Source organism: Gekko japonicus, unplaced genomic scaffold, assembly GCF_001447785.1.
Source record: "Gekko japonicus isolate JY-2015 unplaced genomic scaffold, Gekko_japonicus_V1.1 scaffold2357, whole genome shotgun sequence".
NCBI classification, from domain to species: domain Eukaryota; kingdom Metazoa; phylum Chordata; class Lepidosauria; order Squamata; family Gekkonidae; genus Gekko; species Gekko japonicus.
Genome location: NW_015164729.1, coordinates 249,786 through 272,499, shown reverse-complemented (window position 1 = coordinate 272,499; position 22,714 = coordinate 249,786). Strand labels below are relative to the sequence as shown.

Sequence of the window (22,714 nt, the reverse complement as noted above, 5' to 3'; positions counted from 1 at the left end):
TCACTGCCTTGACTTGGCGAGGGGGCTTGTGTGATTCGATGAGGCTGTGGGCTATGCACTCACTGGAGAAGACCTTGAGGATGGGAAAGACTGAAGGTAAAAGAAGAAGGGGACGGCAAAGGATGAGATGATGTTATTGCTGCAATGAACATGAAATTGAGCAGACTCCGGAGGGCGGCGGAAGACAGGAGGGCCTGGCGTGATGTGGTCCATGGGGTCGCGAAGAGTCGGACTCAACAGTGCGACTGAACGACATCGACATACTATTATCATACTGACACATCTTTCCCAGATTGACGCGTCAACAGCTGTGAGCCGGACCTCGAAGGAGCCATGCCCACCTCTCAGCTCCTCCTGCACCCCCCCCCATTCGAAGCCCCGCCTTCCTTGGAGAGGGATCGTTTCACCGTCACAGGGAGGCGTGCGAATAGATGGCACCAGATAACGCTGCCGCTCGTTTCCCTCGATCTCTTTTAAAGGCTTCTTGGTCTTCTCGCGCGGCCCCTCGCAACGGCCACGTCACGTGACTCCAGCGTCCGGCGGCGGGGGGAGCGGAGTGACGCACGAGCGGCGCGGGAGGAGGGCGTTAAACGAACTGAGCGGCAACGCCAACGGTTTCCTTTCCGCCTCGTGCCGCTGGGAACGATTCGTGGCTTCCTCGCCAGTCGCCGCCATGGACTCTCGCCGCCCCTCGCCTCCCCTGGGCTTGGCGATGCTGCTGGTTGTTGTCGTCTCTGGCCTCACCTATCTGAGTGGAGTCGCTGCGGAGGGGGAGGAAGGTGAGGGCTGGGCTGGGCTGGGCGGCGGTTTCGGGGCCGCTTTAGGCAAGAGGCTTTGCCTGCGCAGCGCTTGCCCTGAAGGGAAGGTGCGGGGGCTCAGGTTGCTCCTTAGCAGCGGCCCTCCTCAGGAGTCCCCGGAAGGAGAAATGCGGGGGCGGTCTGTTGGGGGACGGGCTCTGTCCTTCAGGTGCAACCCTGAGCCGGCATTTCCCGGGGGGGGGGGCGTGGGGGGGAAGGACGCGGGTCACGAGGTCTCTTGGATCAGGGCGGGGGGGGGGGTCACTGCGTGAGAGTGCGGAGCTTCCTGACCGGGGCAACGTCCCTGAACTCATGTGATGCTTCTCGCCTCCAATTTCACCCGGGGGCAGATCACAGTAGCGGGAATAGGCTGCATTTAGTAGAAACTACAACTTTAAAAAATTGTGTGAGCCAGCCCAGCTGGTCTGTGATTAACCACTTGACCTTTTTGAAAGATTACATTTGCTTTGCCCTTGACAAGTAGGTGGATTTGGGCAGGCAGGACAATGGCCCCTCCCCTTCCTAGGTGGCAGATATGCAGGAGGTGTGGGGGGGGGCAAGGTTGGTGATGCTGTGCTGCATGATTCTCCTAGAAGGGAACCTAGGATGTAGTAATGAGGGTGGTGCTACAACATGTGTAGTTCTGATGTGTTCTTTCAGAGGCCCCAGGCTGACAGTGGATGTGCACATTCTGGTATTAAGGGAGTGGTGTTCATTAACTTCGAAAGCTCAGGAATATTCTGGTAGAGAAAAACATGTCTCTCATGTAAAACTGGCTTTTTTTGTACAGTTGTGTCTCCTGCTCTGATGACGTAATGCTATTTACCAGATTTGTATTAATCCAAAGAATAAAGTACTAGGGTTCACTGTTCAAAAGCCTGGTTCTTTGTTGACTAGAAGCTATTTTGAGAAGGCTACAAGGTTTTAATCACTCACTTGACTTTCTTTCCTCATCTGTTGGAGGAACTGTAATATTTTATAGTTCTCTCCTCTGTGTGGTTTTGTCTCCTGTTTTCTATGTTAATTTTTCATTTAAAATAAAAATACTTCTTTTCCAGTGTTTTTGAGGTTCAGTTCACATAATGCACTTCTGCATAACAGTGGGTGCAATAAGCTTTGGTCTCAAATACTACTTCTGAAACTACTGATCTGTTGCTTATTAACAATCTGATTTTTTTGGGTGTTTTTTTTTTTAAAAAAAACCTGTTCTTCATTTTCAGCCAACTGCACAAGCTATATCAACTGTAGTTCCTGTCTTGATAGTACCGGCAAGTTAAACTCTAGCTGTCAGTGGCTTGAGTGCAAAGGTAATATTTTTCAAACTACTTAAACTATGGTTCCTTCATAAACTTTACTTCTGGAACTCTCTAACACATTAGCCACCTGCTTGGCAGGCAGGTATGTACACAGAATCTATGATTTCTAAGAGTATTTGTATATACTTGCTTTCTCTGAATTCCTTGTGTATGTGGATAGTTTTTGCTTCACCATGTAACATTAAACACTGCTGACCAGATCTTAAAATGCTAAGACAACTGGTGGCTTTATCCACCTTTCAGTAAAAACTAAGACACTTGAATTTATTTATTTATTTAAATAAATTTTAAAATAAAATTAATACACTTGAGATAACCTTGTGATTGAACATGATAAAATAAGAATGTTAACCTAATTTTTGGCCAGGTTCTCACAGAATTAGTTGGTCTGTGTCAGGACTACTATTTAGAACCCAACCGCATTGTATAGATAGTCTTGTACATTTTTTCTCAGCTTTTTAAAACTGAAAATAAATTGGGGACAGTGACTGTTCAGACCATCTTTTTTGCCCAGAGTCAACTTCTGCTTTTGCTTTTTTGTCATTGATGGGAAAAATAGATTTTTCTTCTTGGAAAAAGGATACACAAAATTTTGGGATAATAAGAAATTAGATTTCCTGAACTTTTTGTGTGAACTTTCTTAATAAACCTAAACTTATTGTACTGCTTTACTGCCACAGAACACTTAATTTTGCATATAAAATTGTTTTTGTTGTTCAGTCGCACAGTCGAGTCCGACTCTTCGCGACCCCATGGACCAGATCACGCCAGGCTCTCCTGTCTTTCGCCGTCCTCTGAAGTTGGCTCAATTTCATGTTTGTTGCATCGATGACACTGTCTAACCATCTCATCCTTTGCCGTCCCCGTCTTCTTTGACCTTCAATCTTTCCCAGCATCAGGGTCTTCTCCAGTGAGTGCTCCCTTCTCATTTGGTGGCCAAAGTATTTGAGCTTCAGTTTCATTATCTGGCCTTCCAGGGAACAGTCAGGGTTGATTTCTTTTAGGATTGACTGATTTGATCTTTTTGCAGTCCAAGGGACTCTCAAGAGTCTTCTCCAGCACCATAGTTCAAAAGAATCTATTCTTCTGCGCTCGGCCTTCCTTATAGTCCAACTCTCGCAGCCATACATGACTACTGGGAATACCATTGCTTTGACCATGCGGACTTTTGTTGGCAGGGTGATGTCTCTACTTTTTATCATGCTGTTTAGGTTTGCCATCGCTTTCCTCCCAAGGAGCAGGCGTCTTTTAATTTCATGGCTGCAGTCACAGTCTGTGGTGATCTGGGATCCCAGGAACGTGAAGTCTGTCACTACTTCCACGACTTCCCCTTCTATTTGCCAAGGAGTGATGGGGCCGGATGCCATGATCTTAGTTTTTTTGATGTTGCGCTTCAAGCCCACTTTTGAGCTCTCCTCTTTCACTCTGAGCAAGAGGCTCTTAAGGTCCTCTTCACTTTCTGCCATTAGAGTGGTATCGTCTGCATATCTGAGGTTGTTGATCTTTTCCCCAGCAATCTTAATTCCCGCTTGTGATTCATCCAGGCCAGCATTTCGCATGATGTACTCTGCATATATATTCAAGGTGACATCTTTGTCGTACTCCTTTTCCTATGCCAAGCCAATCAGTTGTTCCATATCCGGTTCTAACTGTTGCTTCTTGGCCCTTATACAGGTTTCTCAAGAGACATGTGAGGTGGTCTGGTGCTCCCATCTCTTTAAGTACCTGCCATAATTTGTTGTGATCCACACAATCAAAGGCTTTAGCATAGTCAAATGAAGCAGAAGTAGATGTTTTTCTGGTACTCTCTTGCTTTCTCTATAATCCAGCAAATGTTGGCAATTTGATCTCTAGTTCCTCTATCTCTTTGAAACCCAGCTTGTACTTCTGGCAGTTCTCTATCCACGTACTGTTGAAGCCTAGCTTGTAGGATCTTGAGCATGACCTTGCTAGTGTGTGATATTGTACGATCGTTTGTGTGATTTTCCAAATTTGCTGGCAAATGGAGTGCAGAACTTTAACAGCATCCTCTTCTAAGACTTTGAATAGCTCAGCTGGGATACCATCACCTCCACTAGCTTTGTTGTTAGTAATGCTTTCTAAGGCCCATTTAACTTCACATTCCAGGATGTCTGGCTCGAGGTCAGTGATTATACCGTCGTGGTTGTCAAGGACATCGAGGTCTTTCTTGTATAGTTCTTCTGTGTATTCTTGCCATCTTTTCCTAATCTCTTCTGCTTCTGTTAGGTCCCTACCGTTTTTGTCCTTTATCATGGCCAGCTTTGCATGGAACGCTCCCTTGATTTCTCCAATTTTCTTGAAGAGATCTCTAGTCCTTCCCATTCTATTGTTTTCTTCTATTACTTTGCACTGTTCATTCAGGAAGGCCTCCTTATCTCTCCTTGCTGTTCTCTGGAAATCTGCGTTCAGTTGGGTAAATCTTTCCTTTTCGCCTTTGCCTTTCGCTTTCCTTCTTTCCTCTGCTATTTGTAAAGCCTCATCAGAAAGCCACTTTGCTTTCTTGCATTTCTTTTTCTTTGGGATGGTGGTGATTGCTGCCTCCTGTACGATGTCACGAACCTCTGTCCATAGTTCTTCAGGCACTCTATCTATCAAATCCAGACCCTTGAATCTATTCTTCACCTCTACTGTATATTCATCAGGGATGCGATCTAGGTCAAACCTGAATGGCCTCGTGGTTTTCCCGATTTTCTTCAGTTTAAGTCTGAATTTTGCAATGAGTAGCTCATGATCTGAACCACAGTCAGCTCCAGGTCTTGTTTTTACTGACTGGATAGAGCTTCTCCATCTTTGACTGCAAATTATATAGTCAATCTGATTTCGGTGTTGCCCATCTGGTGATGTCCATGTGTAGAGTCGTCTCTTAGGTTGTTGGAAAAGGGTGTTCGCTATGACCAGTGTGTTCTCTTGACAAAACTCTGTTAACCTTTGCCCTGCTTCATTTTGCTTTCCAAGGCCAAAGTTGTCAGTTATTCCGGTTACCTTTTGATTTCCTACTTTAGCATTCCAGTCCCCTATGATGATGAGGACATCATTTTTTGGTGTTAGTTCTAGGAGGTGTTGTAGGTCTTCATAGAACCGGTCCACTTCAGCCTCTTCTGCATCCGTGGTTGGGGCATAGACTTGGATTACTGTGATGTTGAATGGTTTGCCTTGGAATCGGACCGAAATCATTCTGTCATTTTTGAGATTGTATCCCAGTACCGACTTTTGCACTCTGTTGTTGACTATAAAGGCCACACCATTTTTTCTATGAGATTCCTGGCCACAGTAATAGATGTAATGGTCTTCTGAATTAAATTCACCCATTCCTGTCCACTTTAGTTCACTGATTCCTAAGATATCGATGTTCAGTCTTGCCATCTCATTTTTGACCACATCAAGCTTACGTTGATTCATAGATCTTACATTCCAGGTTCCTATGCAGTATTGTTCTTTGCAGCATCGGACTTTCCTTTCACCATCAGACACATCCACAACTGAGCGTCCTTTCGGCTTTGGCCCAGCCGCTTCACTCTTACTGGAGTTACTTGTACTTGCCCCCTGCTCTTCCTCAGTAGCGTATTGGACACCTTCTGACCTGAGGGGCTCATCTTCCAGGGTCATATCTTTTAGCCTTTTGATACTGTCCATGGGGTTTTCTTGGCAAAAAATACTTGCCATTTCCTTCTCCAGGAGACCACGCTTGGTCTGAGTTCTCTGCGGTGGCCTGTCTGTCTTGGGTGGCCTTCAACGGCATAGCCCACAGCTTCATTGAACAACGCAAGCCCCCTCGCCACGACAAGGCAGTGATCCATGAGGGGGAGATAAAATTTTACTGTTTGAATATTTAGAATTATGCGCCTTAGTTTTCTATGAGCAGAGTTGTGAATAAACCCAATATTCTGGAAGAGGTTCCTATGTGACCTTAGCACATGTCTTTAGTTTTTGGCATCTGAGCGGTAGGAAAAATAGCGGGGAAACAGCTTTGTAGTAAACACAGTAAATTTATTGATGGGGAAAGAAATAGTTTCATATGGTCACGTAGGACTAGCAGCATATCTGCATATTGGATTAAACTTTATAACATAAAGAACACTGAAGTCTTCAGTAGCATGCTGACATGCATATTATATCCTATTAATTGTGGATTAAATTTGATGCACTTAAACTATGAATGTATTTTTCAAAACGTGTTTATGTCTACACTATACACAGGAACCTGTAATTATTGAATGCTGTAGATCATCGCACGTAGAAATCAATTTCAATGTTAGAAACTACTGTATTTCTATTAGTATTAGTTTTAATTTGCTTTTATACACTTCTGTATTTGCATACCTTAATTTTTATATGGTCATTTTTATTTTATTTTTTCCTTACTGGTTTGTATTCTGGTCATGGACTGTAAATAAAGTATTGATTGATTAATATGTAGAAATCTTCATCCTATACATACTGCACCTGTTGGATGAGTAACAGCATGTTTAACAGCACATTTGTTTGACAAAGGGAGCTTTGATTCTCAGAAGTTTACACCCAAAAAATCTAGTTGGTCTCTAAGATGCTACTGGACTCAAATCTAGCTGTTTTGCTGCAGACTAACACGGTTACTCTCTGAAACTAACATGTTTAACTGCATTTTGCTCAATACAAAAAGAGAAAGTACTTCATAGGAATTTTTTCAAAGCCCCCCCCCCACTCCTTGAGCAGGGTGACAGGAGGAAAAGCATTTTTTTCCCAGGCCTTCATATCTCTACCCGATATCGCTTCCTCCCATTGGGAGAAAAGCAACTGGTGGTGACTTTGAGTGGAAAAACAGCTAGAAGGGGAGAGTTTGACCAGCCCCAACCCTGCAGTGCTTCAGAAGCTACTGGGGGGGGGGGGTTTACCAAAAATCAGAGGAACATATGCATACACTATGTCAAGCTCACTGACTTCAGGTGTAGGCTTACATGATAAAATGATTCCCCACCAAAAGCACTCCTACATAACATATTAGGGAGAAGTATTCTAGCCTGATAAGTAGTGTTTTTTATACCATATGTAGGAATGTTTACTTGCATGAACCTCTACCTGCCTGCATCTTGAAGAGATGGAATTTAAACCCTTTATTGCTGCAATGAGAACAAAGTCTATATTGAAACTGTGGTGACACACCTGTCACTAACTTGGCTGGTATGACTCTCTCAAATGTGCAGGAAACAACTCTGCATAAGTGATTGCAGAGGAAGTTAGAATTAAGGCAAGAAGAAGTTTTAAAGAAACTACAAAGTACTTAAGAGCAGGAGAAGCTGTATGCTGTGCAGGAGTGAGGCTGTAGAGAAGTCTGGCTGAGGGACGGGCTAGTTAAAAGAAGTGATATCAGGTAGACAGTGGAAGGAGCCATCAGTGGTGGAGAGATGGAGTCGAAGAAAGGAGGATATAAGAAAAATTTGCTAAATCTCATATGGGTAACAAACATAAGAGAGGTACATGGTTGGAAGAAAAAGTAGGCAGGCAAGGAAGGTTTAGGGGCTACAGGCCAGGACACCAAAGAGGCCTAGGATTGCTAGGTCATCTTAGAACTTCAAAAGAAGCTGATAGCAGCTGTGTTGGTCCCAAAGTAAAATCTAAACAAAGCCAGAAAACAGTCTACATAATACTTTTTATTAGGTATTATGAGCTGTTCCTTTAAGATTATGCAGTAGAGGAATTTTGTAATTTGTAGCTGCTGTTGATACTGCAGTGCCTGCTGTGTAGTACTACTAGCGCTGTTTTGAAGAGACAGCAAGGGCTACAAACCAAGAGAATGGGATCTAAATTAAGCACCCAGTTCCTGAGCTGTAGGCTTAAGTTTTTCTTGGGAATGACTTTGAACTTTGCTTGTTGAGCAGGCTAACCTTTAAGTCTAAGGAAAGTGGTGCTTGAAATATTTCTTAGCTTTTAAAAACTAGTAACTGTGAGAGGTTCTATTGTTAAGCAAGGGCTCTTTTCTGAGTTTCCCAAACAGTAATTTGACTTTGAACCATTGTTATCTGTTGTGTACAAACATTTTTCTCAAATGCAGTTCTGGAGAGGAGTAGTTGCTTTTTATGTGTGCAACCACTGGCTGTACTTTGACTTTTCGCAGGTGTTTAGTGATGATGGAAGGATGTGACTTCTAGTCTTAACAGCCTTCTTGTTAGTAACCAGCCTTAAGCCATCTGTTTTTAAAAACAGCATTTTGGTTGAATCAGAGGATTGTTCTAGTGTGGGAAAAGTAGAATACCCAAGAAGAGTAAATTAATAGCTGTAAAATATTTATAGAAAAGTGTAGAAAATATTCCTCAAAGTCACCTGTAGACAACATATCTTGCTAAATTTTTTACCTATTTAAATTATAAACTGAATATTTTTAATCTTTGCAGAAGTGACTCAGTCCCGGTGTATAAATCAAACAAAAGAACATGAACATTGTATTGTTTATACAGGTCATGAGCAATGCTTGCGTAAGTATTTAAATACTTATATGTGCTATATTATGTATGTAAATATTAATAGATGAACCAGCAATCCTCGTACATTCTGCAAAGTCCATCTATTTCTCATATCTCCTTTCTAAAATGTGGGAATGGAACATTTAGTAAAGCTCAAAGTACTGCTCAGTAGCAGCCTGGGCAGTCCTTCAAGTGAGTTTATACTGAATCACTGGTTGAGAAGTACCCAATGGCTCCATTTGACTGAGTACCCAATGGCTCCAATTGACTGAGTGATATCCACATTACTAAGGATAGGATGTGCTGAGCTTGTTTACCCACTCTGGATGTTGCATTGCTTTGTCACTATTACAGATGTGTTCATAGGGGCAATATGCCTACCAATTCCATTTAATGGTTTTGTCTCATCCAGTATGAGTTTTACATTAGGGGAGGTCAGGTAGACTTTGTTTCTGTAAACTGCTTAATTTTTTTCAAGAGTTTTGAGTGCCACCAGTCACTCCACAGCAGTTCATTGGATGGATCCAGTCACAGAATGAAAGCTTGTACAAAGATCTCAGCATTTCAGACCAGGTCTGTAGTGCTTGGGTTGGGAAAACCTTTTCTTTCTTTGTTTTCCCAAAATAAGCCACCACACCTCCATTTTAGCTTGGCCTGCAGGGGGAAGTAAACAGTTATCATTGTGTTTTCCTAGAAGAGTCAAGTAGCGGCTTTGATGCAGGGGGAGGAAGAAATATACCATGTTCTCCCTCTGTGGTGGAGGTCATCTCCATGGGTTATTCCCACTGTGCCTTTAGGGAGGCAGGAAATAGTTTTTTCCCCTTCCTGTTGGCGCCTTCGGAATAGCCCATCCCCAGTTCTGTTCCTGCCTCACTAGGGAGAAGCAGCATAGCTTAGCTAGTCCTAGCTAATTTTCAAAACCTTCCATTTTTTCTCTTCTAAGCCTGCCTTGCCCGTCTTACCTTTTTTCTTTTCTCTCTCTCTCCTTCTCTCGACCCTTCTATTCTGCTCCGACTTCGGACCGAAGACCACGGGAGTCCATTGACCCAAAGAGGCCATTACAGGCCGCGATGGCAACCAAAGAGCTTCCCGAGGTTTTTTCCTCGGACGACAGCAACCAAATTACAGCAACCAAAGCATTCTCTTGACTACCGCTGTTGAAGCCAGGCCCCTGGAAACAAAGGAGATAATGTCCAATGTAGCGTCAGCCGTAAAAGAGTCAGACTTGAGTGTGCGGGAGATTCCTTCCAAAAAGCCCGGTTGTTTTCAGGTATTAGCTGAATTAGCTTCCGCAACCATACTATGGATGCTCTGGTGGCGATGGAGGCAGCATCAACGGCCTGATGGGCTTCAACAGCGGTAGTCAAGAGAATGCTTTGGTTGTGGGCCTGGCAAGCGGACACTTTTTCCAAATCCATAGTTACCGCCTATCCCTTCCAGGGGGGTCGCCTGTTTGGTGATGCACTTGACAACATTTTGGTTGAAACCAGAGATAAGAAGCAGGCCATGCCTCGGTCGCTGAACAACACAGACGCAATCCTCAGTCCTTTCGCTCCCATCATACCCTGCCGCGATTTCGTCAGGACTTCAAAAGATCTACATGGGACTCTACCAAACAATCCACCAGACGTGGTTCCTTCAACCCTTGTTTTCAGAGATCTCAGTTCAACAGAAACGACAGAGGTGCGAGGGAACCCAAACCAAAACAGAATTGACTGTACCAGTCTGCCGGTAGGGGCACGACTTCTTCATTTTGCCAGGACTTGGTCAGAAATGCAGGCGGATGCCTGGGCAGTGGAAATCGTGTCTCAAGGATACACGATAGATTTTCTTCGTCAACCTCCAGAAAGATTTCTACAATCACCGGCAAGCAAATCCGTAAACAAAAGATCCATCATCAACAAGGCAATACAACACCTTCTCAACATCAGGGCTATAGAACCAGTTCCTTCCGACGAGAAGTGCCGAGGAGTCTATTCATACTGTTTATGGTTCCCAAAAAGAACGGAGACTGGAGAGCGATTCTGGATCTCAAATTTTTAAACAAATTCATTCGGTTGCGACACTTCCGCATGGAAACCCTGAGAGCAGTAGCGGACTCCCTATCCCCCAACGAGTTCTGACGTCCATAGATCTCACGGAGGTGTATCTACATGTGCCGATCCACCCTGCTCACAAGAGGTACCTTTGTTTTTACATCTATGGTCAGCACTTCCAGTACAGGGCCCTTCCCTTCGGTATCTCTACGGCGCCCAGGTTATTCACCAAGCTGATTATCAACCCGGTGAGTCATCTCAGAGACCAGGGGATTCATGTGCATCTGTACCTAGACGATTTGTTGGTCTGGGCCAGCTCGCATCAGGAATCCGTCCTCAACACAGAGAGGACTCTACAATGTCTGCGCAGTCACGGTTTCTTAATAAACTTCGAGAAAAGTTCTCTAATGCCGAGTCAACGTCGAGCATCTGGGAGCAGTGATCAACACCACACGTACCGCTCTGTTTCTGCCAGGGGCCAAGGCACAGAAGATCAAGACCATCGCGATGCGAATCTTCCGCAGCAGATCCTCCCCATTGATGGAATTGGCCAGTCTCCTGGGTCTCATGATATCCAGCATAGATATGATCCAATGGGGTCATATGCACGAAAGAGCATTGCAGATGTTTTTACGTCCTCATCAGTTGAGCATCATGCAAAGAAAGACGATCAATTTGCAGGTTCCTCTCAGGGTCAAGGAAACCCTGCAATGGGGGACAGATTTGAGACACTTGACAACTGGGAAGTCATACTCTGTGTGTCACACCATGGAACTGTTCTCAGACGCCAGTCTCCTGGGCTGGGGAGCGACTCTAGAGGGTGTTCCAGTCCAAGGGGTCTGGTCACCAGCCGAGAGATCGCTTCCGATCAATTTATTGGAAATACGAGCAATTCGTCTAGCCCTGATACACTTCCCGACTGCGGGGACAACATGTCCTGGTGAAAACAGACAATATTGCAGCAAAGGCTTACCTCAACAAACAGGGTGGTTCCCGATCTTGCCGATTGTACAAGGAAGCCATGAAGATCCTCCTCTGGGCGGAGAGGAGCATTGCGTCCCTGAGGGCAGCACACATCAGGGGGATCGAGAACGTACAGGCAGACTGGCTCAGCAGACAAATGTTGCAGGAGGGAGAATGGTCTCTTCACCCCGACCTTTTCATCAGGATAGTGGAACGCTTTGGACACCCCGTGCTGGACTTGTTTGCATCACCAAACAATCACAAGCTACCGAGATACTACACCAGATACTTCCATCAGGACGCAGAAGCGACGGATGCGCTCACGACGGGATGGCCTCCGGGTCTGCTGTACGCGTTCCCACCGTTCATCCTAATATCCAGGACTCTTCGCAGAATCAGAGACCTCAAAGTAGAAGTCATCTACATGGAAAGCTTTTGTTTGCTGGTGTCGGCGCAAGAAGATCAGCCCGCTTTCTCCCTCTGTAGCCTGTCTGCTATCATTCTTGCAGGACGGTTTGGATACTGGTCTCCAAGCTTCCACTCTACGTAGGCGGCTCGCAGCGCTAGCTACGGTCCTTCCTTCTATAGAAGGTGTAGGGTTATCCAAACATCCTCATATCCGTCTATTTCTACAGGGAACGGTGGCCAAATCTCCTCAAACACACCAATTTCCCACGTGGAGATTGAACATTGTTCTAGATGCTCTAATGAAAGCGCCATTTGAACCTCTCAGAGAGGTCGACCTAAAATGGCTGAGAATGAAAACCTTGTTTCTCGTTGCCATCACATCAGCGAGGCGAGTTTCTGAACTGAGTGTATTGTCAGTGAAGTCGTCTTGTTGCATTTTCCACAAGGACAAGGTGGTGCTTCTGCCGGATCCTACGTTTCGGCCCAAGGTGGATTCCAGGTTTCATCGGTCACAAGAGATCTCTCTACCAACCTTCTGTCCTCACCCTAAGCACCCTAAAGAATGTCTCTGGCACACATTGGACGTAGGCTCTCAAAATTTATATCACTAGAACAGAGCCTTGGAGAAAGTCGGACTTTTTGTTCATAGACATTTCCCCGCCTCGCAAAGGGGAGAGGATGGCGAAATCTACCATCAGTTCAGTTCTGAAGTCTTGTATTGTGGAGGCCTTCCGAGCAGCCGGACGCGACCCTCAAAGTGGCATCACAGCGCACTCCTTGAGGAATGTGGCAACTAATGCAGCGTTGTTTAACAGGGCATCAGTAGAGGAAGTCTGCAAAGCGGCAACGTGGTCCTCCATCTCTACCTTCATGAGGCACTACAAACTTCACACCATGGCATCTGCAGAAGCTGCTTTCTGGAGAAGAGTTCTTCAGCACACAATTTCGTTGGAAGAAGATGACGACCCACCCGAATGAGGGACACTGCTCAGGGAGGTCCCATGGAGATGTCCTCCACCTCAGAGGGAGAATGACCATTGGACACTTACCGTGAGGGGTCCTTCTCCTCTGAGGACAGGAGGACATCTCGGCCCTCCCGCTGTCATCTTTTTCTGTTTTCACTTCTTTGTGCTGATCTCTTCTCTTGACTTGTGTTACCTTACTCTGGGGTTCTTTCTCTATCCTACAGAGTACAGTGGTTATATGTTGAATTTAATGTTCATAGTTATATGTTATAGGGCAAGGTTAGTGATTCAGGCTACACACACTGCTTTCGGAGTCCCAGAACTGGGGATGGGCTATTCCGAAGGCGCCAACAGGAAGGGGGAAAAACTATTTCCTGCCTCCCTAAAGGCACGGTGGGAATAACCCATGGAGATGTCCTCCTGTCCTCAGAGGAGAAGGACACCTCACGGTAAGTGTCCAATGGTCCTTTCTCATGCAGAGCAGTGGGGGGCGGGGGAGAATGCTGGTGCTATTTTCTCATCCCGGGTAGAGGTTCGTGTTTGCATGTGCCTCTACACAAGAGAAAGGAGAGAAGCTGCTATGGTAAGGATAAGGAAGTAGAGCTACTTCTAATTGCTTGGAGAGTGACTGGTTACACCTTAGTGATCTTCTGCCCACCTGTTTTACATTATGTCTTCATAAGAATCTTTGGAGCTGTGATGGCTACTGTTATTAAACATGGGTCTTCCAGTTTTCTCTTCTAAATTGTTTTTCTTCATGACGTTTAGTTACTCCTACCAATGGCACAACTAGCGCGCCTCCCAGAAACATAACCAGCACTCCTGCCCCAGGTAAAGAAATTATTTGTTTCATAATCTAGTTTTAGGCAATGCTGTTCACTCCCTCATCTATTAAGAGCACTGGGTGAGACCTCCCCTTTAACGTCCCTTGAAGATGGAATTTCAGGTTCTCAGTTGTTCCCATCCCACCATTTTTCAAACTTTTCATTTTGAGAAATTCATGCTCCTTAACGGTAATCCTATGCCAGAATTGGGTGGTCCATGAGGCATTACGTGTGTGGGGGGAGATAAATCCCTCTCCCCAGTGAAATGTTGAATGCAACACGTCTGAGTACTAGGGCTGTACAAGCAGGAACCTGCAGAGGCTTGGGGGGGCAATTTCATTTCCCCCTTCCCCTCTATTTATTATTTCCTTTCTCTGAAAGTCCCCATAGCTTTTCCTGCCTTATTCTCTCCTTAGCTATTCACCAACCTATCTTTATCTGCTCCTCTGTCTTCAGCCCCCACTCCCAGCCACTACCTAGGAAAACTATGGCCCAGTTGTGTGGTAGCAGCTCCTGGGTCAGGCCCACGTGCATGGTAGGGAACCCTTGAGGACTTGTGGGGGGGACACACCACTTTCCCCTGTATCCCCCTCCCCATATTATTTCCCCTTTCCCTCCTGGAAATTCCCATATCCCCCCCTTTCCATTCCTCCTCATCCATTCACCAACCTACCTTTTATCTGTCTCCCATCTTCCAACTATATTTACTTGAATTATACCTTGCCTTTCTCCACAGTGGGGACCAAAGCAGCTTACCTCATTATCCTTTCCCCCTTGTTATCCTCACAACAACCCTGTGAGGTTGATTAGACAGACAACCTTTATTGGCAGACAGACAACCTTTATTGGCATATCAAAGACAGAAAGTATATGACTAGCACCACCTAGTGAGCTTCCATGGCTTCCATTTGTTAAAGCTACATGTGCTCCTGTTAGCATTTTGGATTTTTAAACCCCCTCCCCACAATGTCTTTCAGATTTTTCTGCAACCCTGAGGCATTCTTCAGGTTTGTAGAAAGATCTGTCTTGTCCATTCACAGTTCCAGTCACTGGATTTAAACATCCTCAGATTTGTCTCACTTGCTTTAGAATATACAAGTGAGGACCTGTGACCCTCACAAGGGCATCCCCCCCTTATCTTTAATCCCCTCTGTTCAGTGCCAGCTACGAGAGGGAAGGGATCCCTCCCACTGTTGCAGCTACTGCTACTGGACTGCTGTGCTTCCACCACGGACATTCATGCTGACGAGCCCACCATGGCTCTATGCATGGTGTGGCTCCCAAAGTCCTCCAGCCTTAGAGCTTCTGTTGCTGAGACATTGCATTCCAACCCCCCAACTCTGCTCCACTGACATCAATGCCAGCAAATCCTGTGCAGCTCCAGGCTCCTCTCCCCTCTGGTCACTGCCAAGATTCCAACAGGTGGATGCATTGTCTGCACATGTGTAAACAATGCTTTTGTTTTTTGAGTGGATTTATCCTCCCCCATGTAATTTTTTACCAATTTCAGCTTTTTCTGAATTCCAGCAGTCTTGCTAAGTTTGGAGAAAAATCCTCTATTTCAGTGTGGGCTCGATCCATGGATTTAGAAATCTGCAGAGCTACCCACAGTTGAGGAATAGATATATAGATAGATGATATGATGAGTAGATTCCTTCCCAGCTATCCCTGAATCCCAGCAGTCTAGTGCTATAGTGTGGGTGTCTTAATTAGGGGTGTGCATTTTTCCCTCTGGATTTTTTGGTTCTGTTGAACCTGAAAAAATTTCAGGATTCCTGAAAAAACCTGGATCCCAATACCGATAAAGTATTCAGAGCCTAGATTTTTTGGAAATCCCGAAGTTTTTTAGGTCCAGTAGATCCAAACTGAAAAATATGGGGGGGAGGGGAGCAGTGGCAAAGCCTCAAAAAACTACTGAGAGGCAGCTCAGCTGGGGCTCTTTTGGGAAGTCCCTTTAAACTGGACTGCCCGAAAGAGCTCACAAAGGAGCCAATCCTGCAGGGAGAGCTCTCCCCCCGAGGCTCTGCTTGGCAGCCTGGTTTAAACCGGACTGCCCAACAGAGCCCGCCAAGCAACCAAACTTGCAGGGAGAACTATTCCTGGAGGCTCTGCTGGGCAGCCTGGTTTAAACTGGACTGCCCAACAGAACCCGCAAAAGAGCCGATCCTGTGGGGAGAACTCCCCCCTGGCTGTTTTGCGAGCTGTCTTCTGCAGTCCCGTTAAACACCCCCTGTTTAAAAGGGCTGCAGAAGAAAGCCCTAAAACAGCTGAGCAGCAGGAACAGTCTGCTCCAGCCCCTCAGCTATTGTTCAGGTTTGCCACTAATTCCTGAATATGACTGGGGGTTTGGGGTTCTCCCGAAAAATCCCGATTACATTTGGGATACCGAACTATAACCAAAAAATACTGAAGTTGCTTTTCAGGTATATTTTTGGTTTGGGTAGACCTGAATGCACACCCCTTGTCTTTAACTATTAAGGACCGAGCAGACTAATTTCCCCTTTCTCTTTTTTTCCCCTTCCATGGGGATCAAATGCCCTCTGGTTTTAGGAGCTATGGAATGTTAAGAGAATATCTTGTGCTTGGACCATGTTTTTTTGTTGGTAAATATCTGAGACCTGGGAAGTCTCCTCAAAGTGTGGAGAAACCCCTGCCTTGTCTGTGGGTTGCTCCTTTTCTCTGCCCTGCTGATAGGTATTGGAACATCAAGGTTGCTATTAAAAGAACTGATACTTATTATGTAACCCATTTAATTATGTTTGTATTCCATAACTACATGCAGAGATTTTGAAGTTAAAATAAAGTAACTTAGTTTGGTTCAACTTAAGTGGAATGTTCTTTTGAAAACAGGTAACACAACATATGCCACTTCACCTAAAGTAACGACTACTAGTGCTCCTAATACTACAGTAACAACTTCTGCTGTACCAGGTACTCTTTTATTTGTAGCAATTTTATATTAAGGCAAAGCTGTCTTGTGATATGTGGAAGTAAACTATATTGTGTGATCAATGAAGCAGACAATTCAAATTTTCTGTATATAGTTTCAAATGCTTCTGCTTATTTCGGCTCCTTTTCAATCTTTTTTCTATCTATACTGTGAAATAGCAGCAGGTTAGAAAGATCCAGGAGTTGCTGTAGTTCTTTTCTGACGTCTCTGAAGAATTGCTTTTGCAGCTCTGCTTCCATTAGCAGAGCTGTTCCTAGATCTGCATTGATAGAATGGTAGACACAATATGGGGCTTGGACTTTATAAAATGAAAAGAGGATTCAGAAAGCAATATAATTTTTATAAATCTTTATTTGACAGGCACGCAACCACCCCGCAAGTCATCCACGTTTGATGCTTCCAGCTTTATTGGTGGGATTGTCCTTGTGTTGGGTCTTCAAGCAGTAATTTTCTTCCTGTATAAATTTTGCAAGTCCAAAGATCAAAACTACCATACCCTCTAGGATGTTGCTTTTCAGTGGACTCATAGCTCAACATCTGTGGTTAGCTGAATCAAAACATCTTTATTCCTTATAGAAGACTGCAATTCAAAATATTCTTATTCTCAAGAAGACTTCTTTAAAAGAATATTTTTGCAACATGCTTGAAAGAAGGTTGTGTGAATCATGTCTTAATCTGCAAGAATACAATATTCTGCATGAACCCTTATTGGCTGTATTAAATTACTTTTGTGGCCGCTGCTGTGGAACCTTTTTGCTCTACCTGACATGCCAAATGTAGATTTGTATTCAATGGCAGCAGTGTCTTAGTAGATAATTGCAGTAGTTAAATTAGCTAGCCATAGTTTTAGTAGCCTCTTATGATGTTATTAAAATGTGAACTACTGATGACTTGGCATGAAACACTTTTTGTGTGAAAACGATGGTTTATATAGTGTATGCTGGGAGATTGGGACGGATTTGTCAAAGTAGATACTATCTCTTCTCCCCCCTTTTATGGAAGCCCATATTTTTCTATATTAGATAGCAACCAAAGGAAAACTGCATCCTTATTGAAGGAGCCATAGGAAGAAGTTGGTAAATGAAGGATGCATTTTTCCTTTGTTTGTAAGGGAGAAAGACCAGTGCCTTAATGACTAGGCTGCAAACGAAACTGATTGACATCTTATTTGTTCAAGGTACAGTGAATGTCATCCTACTTTCAGCACATTTTTTCCAGTAGAATCAAACTTGAGAATTAAGCTCCTTAATTTTAAAGAAAGCAGACATGGAAAGAGACAGCTGTTTTTTTATTCACGTGCTACTTCTGTTGCCATGTATTCATAGCCTTTAAATTACTTGCCTTGGAAAGTACCATTAGCAATTCTCTCTATGGAGAGTACTATTTTCAGTTGGTACCCTTAGTGCTTACTGTTTTTGGATATTTCAAAGTTACTGTAATTTTTGATGGCTTTGTGACTAATACACTTGATATTCTGTCCCCATATAGCAATATAGTTAAAAAGATTGAGCACTTGGCGCTACTTTAGCTTGAGATCATTGTTTAATTTTGCAGGTTATGATGAACGTGGTTTAAAATGGTAGAAATTCAGTTTACAGGTTCACTGTTAAGTTCTGCTCCTGGATGAGCCCTTGTGAAACTACAGAAGGTTACATAGGAAGCTGAACTTGCTCAATAGCAATATCTGGGTTTATAGCTTATTGTGGGGAAAATATGTTATGTCTCTAGCCCTTCTAGTTTGAATAGTATTCACCTCAATAATGTTGCATAAAAGTTTATTAGGATATGTAGCAAATAGTACTGTAATTTAAACCTTCAGGCAAATGCACTCATAATAAAATAAGACAATCAGCTCAGGTGTATGAAACAGTAATTGACCATCCAGTGGGTCACCAAGCAACACGTCTGAATTGGGTGGTATTTATGGCCTTACAACAGTCATTTAATCTCGTTTCCTATCTCTTACAGTCCGTAGATATAAGCTGAGGATCTGAACATAGGATAAAATATAATATGTATAAATATAAACTAATGCACTTCTAAAGGGGTGGCAGTTGTTGAAAAGGAGAATGTGTACCCTCCATAGGCTTATCCATAAGATAAGTAGATTCCTAAAAGCAACTAAGTGTTGATTCCTTACTAGCTCTTACTTTATTTTGTAAGCTTACAGCAGAAGGGTTCGAGACACAAACAGTGCCACAACTGAAAATTAAGCCAATATTGTTGTTGATCCAGGAATAATTGCTGTTTAAACAACATCAAACAGCCATGTGTTCTGGGCTGCTCTCAAAATTATGACTCCTATTTTAAGTGCCTTAAACTTTCTTAATGATTGGCCTCATGTCTGAAGACATGTGAGGAGGGGAATCTTAGTCACTAAACTTGCCCCAGTGCCAGCAATTGCTATTTTCCAAGGACTTCAGGAAATTCAGGTGCCACTCCTACTATTCAGGAAGTTTGCATTTTCTACTTAGCTAGCATATAGCTGTGTGTGTAGTATTTAGGATAACTGTCTCCATGCAGTGGCATAAATACTTGGTTATCTAGACCATGTTTGATCAGCAGCTTACCAACATTAAGGTTAAGACTGAGGGGTTGCTGTTTATCTTTCTATGGATGGTTGAGTGTTTTGTTTGCAGTTTTGGAAACTGGTTAACTTGCAAATACCTAGGATAACTTTTCACAGCATCTGTCTGAAGTATAAGAGGTTTTAAAGAATATTTTTTAAACCCGTCTATGTTGAACAGTTAATCATATGGCCTTTCTAAGGCAGCAAAGTGTGACTTTCAGGCTTTATCTGGATTGTTTCAAAACCCCAGGTGTGCAAGTATACTGCATCAGGAATGGAATGTTCAGACATTACTGTATTGCATATATGTTGTCTTCAGTAGAAGAAATGCAAACTTATAATCACAAAAACCAAAAATAATAAATGATTACTAAAGTATTTCTGTGCATCTGTTCATAAATTTGCATCTGGAGTATGTGCTGAAAGGTTATGTAAAAATTTTATGCTAAGAATTTAGTTTCAAAAATATTTTGATGGTAGTGTTTTTAGCTGCAGAGGAGGAATATAATCTTGCTGTCCTTGTGCAGGTCGAAGGTTCGACACAGGGAGGAAAAAGTATGTTAGCCTAATACATTCCTTTCTGCTGACTGCTTTCTTGATTTCTACTCTGTTTATGAAAGCTGTGGGCAGCTCAGGCCTTGTTCATGATAAGCATGCCCTGTGTGCATGTGGATTGGGCTGCTGCAAGCCTTGGGAAAAACAAGATATGCATCATGTTGTACCATAGCCTGTTGCAATTTTGCACTCCCTTCATGAAAAGAGCCTCTATGTACTGCAAGCAGGTGTACTCTGGCAGTTCTTCAGTTTCATTACTTGGCAGATTTATTTTAAACCCACTAGGAGAAAAATAGTATGTGGGGAGGTAAGAAAATACTTTATTAACAGGTTGTACAGTTCCGACCAGTACAAAGTTTCCAGCTGGAGTACTTTCTACTTACTAATGTGGCTGCTCTGATGAACAGTTTTGAGATTTCCTCTTTTCACAAAACTGCATAGGTAGGATAGAATGGGTGATTTCTGTAAGATTTGGCAAGAGAGCATCTACTACTCTGTTTCTCCATCCACTGGATACCTGGCAATATAAATAATTTTATTGACATCTGTGTCTTCATGAATAAAATGCTAATAGGCTGTGAGGTTTTGGCCCCTGAAAACTGCAGAAGCTGACCTGTTAGGTGACAATATATGAAGTATTTCCCAGAACGAAGGGCAAAGCCAGTCAACTAAGGCTGCTTCCATATTTGCAACTGAGCATCACATGGAAAATTTTTCCCTGCATTCTCCTTACCACCCCCAGACCTCTCTGGCTGCCATTTACCTGCTGCCGCTGGAGGGCATTTTAGACATTAAAAAAGTAAATGGTACAGCAATGCAGCTCAAATGTTTTCACAGTGTATTTGTTCCCACCTTTCATTTTAAAAAGTCTCTAGCCCTTTAGATTGCAGAGTTATAACAAGACATATTCAGCCATAACTCCACAACCAAACTCTTTCTAAAAGTGAAAGCAACAACAAGTACATTGTTGCTATAGATCATTATAATGTGTAAATCTATAGAGATATAGCTGTTGCTGATTTTAAGTCAACTCAGAAAAAACCCCTCTAGAGGTACAGAATGGCAGCAATGGGAACTGAGGTAATAAAAATGGCACCAGTGTGGGTAAGACCTGCAAAAAAATTTCACCTACCTGTCCAAAGGTGCTTTGACTGCGATCTTTAAAAAAAAAAAAGTACCAAACCACATTTGGGAAAGATTGCTGCAAACAACTGGGAAACATGGATGCTCCTGAAAACAGTGCTGTTGTAAGAAAGCCAAAGCATCCATGTGGGAACAACTTAAGTGATAGTTTGAAGGAGGTGTGTTTAATTTGTACAAAATAACATCTAATACTGCTATTCTGTTAAAATGCATGTGTTTATAAAAGCATCAATATATGCCGTTCACTTTGTCATACAGTAGAGATTCATGCTGACACTTTCTTGTTCTCCAAAAACCATCCCTACTCACTGTTTTAGGTCGTTGACTCTCTTCAGTTGCACTGTTGATGCTACGCATAGAGCCAGTAGTCAAAAAGTGCTGTTTGGAATCCCTGCTTAATGTGAATGTTGATATTCCTGCATTCTGAATCCACGATGTAGAGCCTAGAACATAGATAACAATACTTCCAAGGGCTGTTACAATTTGGCTGGAGCCTCATTTGGTTCTTCATAAATTAAAGCCTACATAAGTTGACTAGAAATCACAAAATGAGCAGAAAAGCTAATAGCAGCTTGCTAGTTTTTGTCAACTGATATGAGGATGCAGTTTTGTCAACTATGAGGATGCAGAAAACAGGCCACTTTAGACAAGCAGTGGGAAGAAGTAAAAGTCAAACTGCAGTGACCCCTTTTTTGAGGGTGGAGGGGATGGGAGAAAAGCTAGACAAAGCTATCTTTCTGCACATCTAGGGGGTTTCCCTGATGTGAGAACTTTGTCTCCCTTTTCTACTTTGTCCCTCTATGCTGCTTTTGCTTATCTACATGGGGTCTAGGAATTTGCAGTAATGTACAGTTGTACAATAGAATGGGAAAGACTAGAGATCTCTTCAAGAAAATTGGAGAAATCAAGGGAACGTTCCATGCAAAGATGGCCATGATAAAGGACAAAAACGGTAGGGACCTAACAGAAGCAGAAGAGATTAGGAAAAGATGGCAAGAATACACAGAAGAACTATACAAGAAAGACCTCGATGTCCTTGACAACCACGATGGTATAATCACTGACCTTGAGCCAGACATCCTGGAATGTGAAGTTAAATGGGCCTTAGAAAGCATTGATAACAACAAAGCTAGTGGAGGTGATGGTATTCCAGCTGAGCTATTCAAAGTCTTAGAAGATGATGCTGTTAAAGTGCTGCACTCCATTTGCCAGCAAATTTGGAAAACGCAACAGTGGCCACAGGATTGGAAAAGGTCAGTATACATTCCAATCCCAAAGAAGGGCAATGCCAAGGAATGTTCAAACTATCGCACAATTGCACTCATATCACACGCTAGCAAGGTCATGCTCAAGATCCTACAAGCTAGGCTTCAACAGTACGTGGATAGAGAACTACCAGAAGTACAAGCTGGGTTCCGAAGAGGTAGAGGAACTAGAGATCAAATTGCCAACATTCACTGGATTATGGAGAAAGCAAGAGAGTACCAGAAAAATATCTACTTCTGCTTCATTGACTATGCTAAAGCTTTTGACTGTGTGGATCACAACAAACTATGGCAGGTCCTTAAAGAGGTGGGAGTACCAGACCACCTCACATGTCTCTTGAGAAACCTGTATAAGGGCCAAGAAGCAACAGTTAGAACCGGATATGGAACAACTGATTGGTTTAGCATAGGAAAAGGAGTACGACAAGGATGTATATTGTCACCTTGCTCATTTAATTTGTATGC

The 22,714-nt window shown here is 43.4% G+C and overlaps 2 protein-coding genes across 2 annotated transcripts in view; one reads left to right on the top strand and one right to left on the bottom strand.

Moving 5' to 3' along the window:
* Positions 1 to 446: 446 nt before the first annotated feature.
* Positions 447 to 19,632, top strand: CD164 (CD164 molecule). Its single transcript, XM_015409609.1, has 6 exons — positions 447 to 779; positions 2,018 to 2,104; positions 8,503 to 8,583; positions 13,712 to 13,774; positions 16,618 to 16,698; positions 17,078 to 19,632. Exons 1-6 carry the CDS (start codon positions 674 to 676, stop codon positions 17,218 to 17,220), a joined length of 561 nt encoding a protein of 186 aa, XP_015265095.1. The 5' UTR covers positions 447 to 673; the 3' UTR covers positions 17,221 to 19,632.
* A 1,101-nt stretch (positions 19,633 to 20,733) lies between these two features.
* The window catches only part of LOC107109032 (coiled-coil domain-containing protein 162-like), a 51,640-nt gene continuing 49,659 nt past the window's right edge, over positions 20,734 to 22,714 (bottom strand). The window contains exons 14-15 of the mRNA XM_015409608.1: positions 21,294 to 21,427; positions 20,734 to 20,778 (exon numbers count right to left, since the gene is read on the bottom strand). Coding sequence (XP_015265094.1) covers positions 20,734 to 20,778; positions 21,294 to 21,427 — 179 coding nt within the window. The remainder of the gene's footprint in view (positions 20,779 to 21,293; positions 21,428 to 22,714) is intronic.

Bases quoted from the DNA above. Each gene is read 5' to 3' on its own strand.
- CD164 (XM_015409609.1), top strand. From the start codon at position 674: ATGGACTCTCGCCGCCCCTCGCCTCCCCTGGGCTTGGCGATGCTGCTG. The intron at 13,775-16,617 runs GTAAAGAAATTA...TTTTGAAAACAG, and splicing joins AACCAGCACTCCTGCCCCAG to GTAACACAACATATGCCACT. The intron at 16,699-17,077 runs GTACTCTTTTAT...TTTATTTGACAG, and splicing joins AACAACTTCTGCTGTACCAG to GCACGCAACCACCCCGCAAG.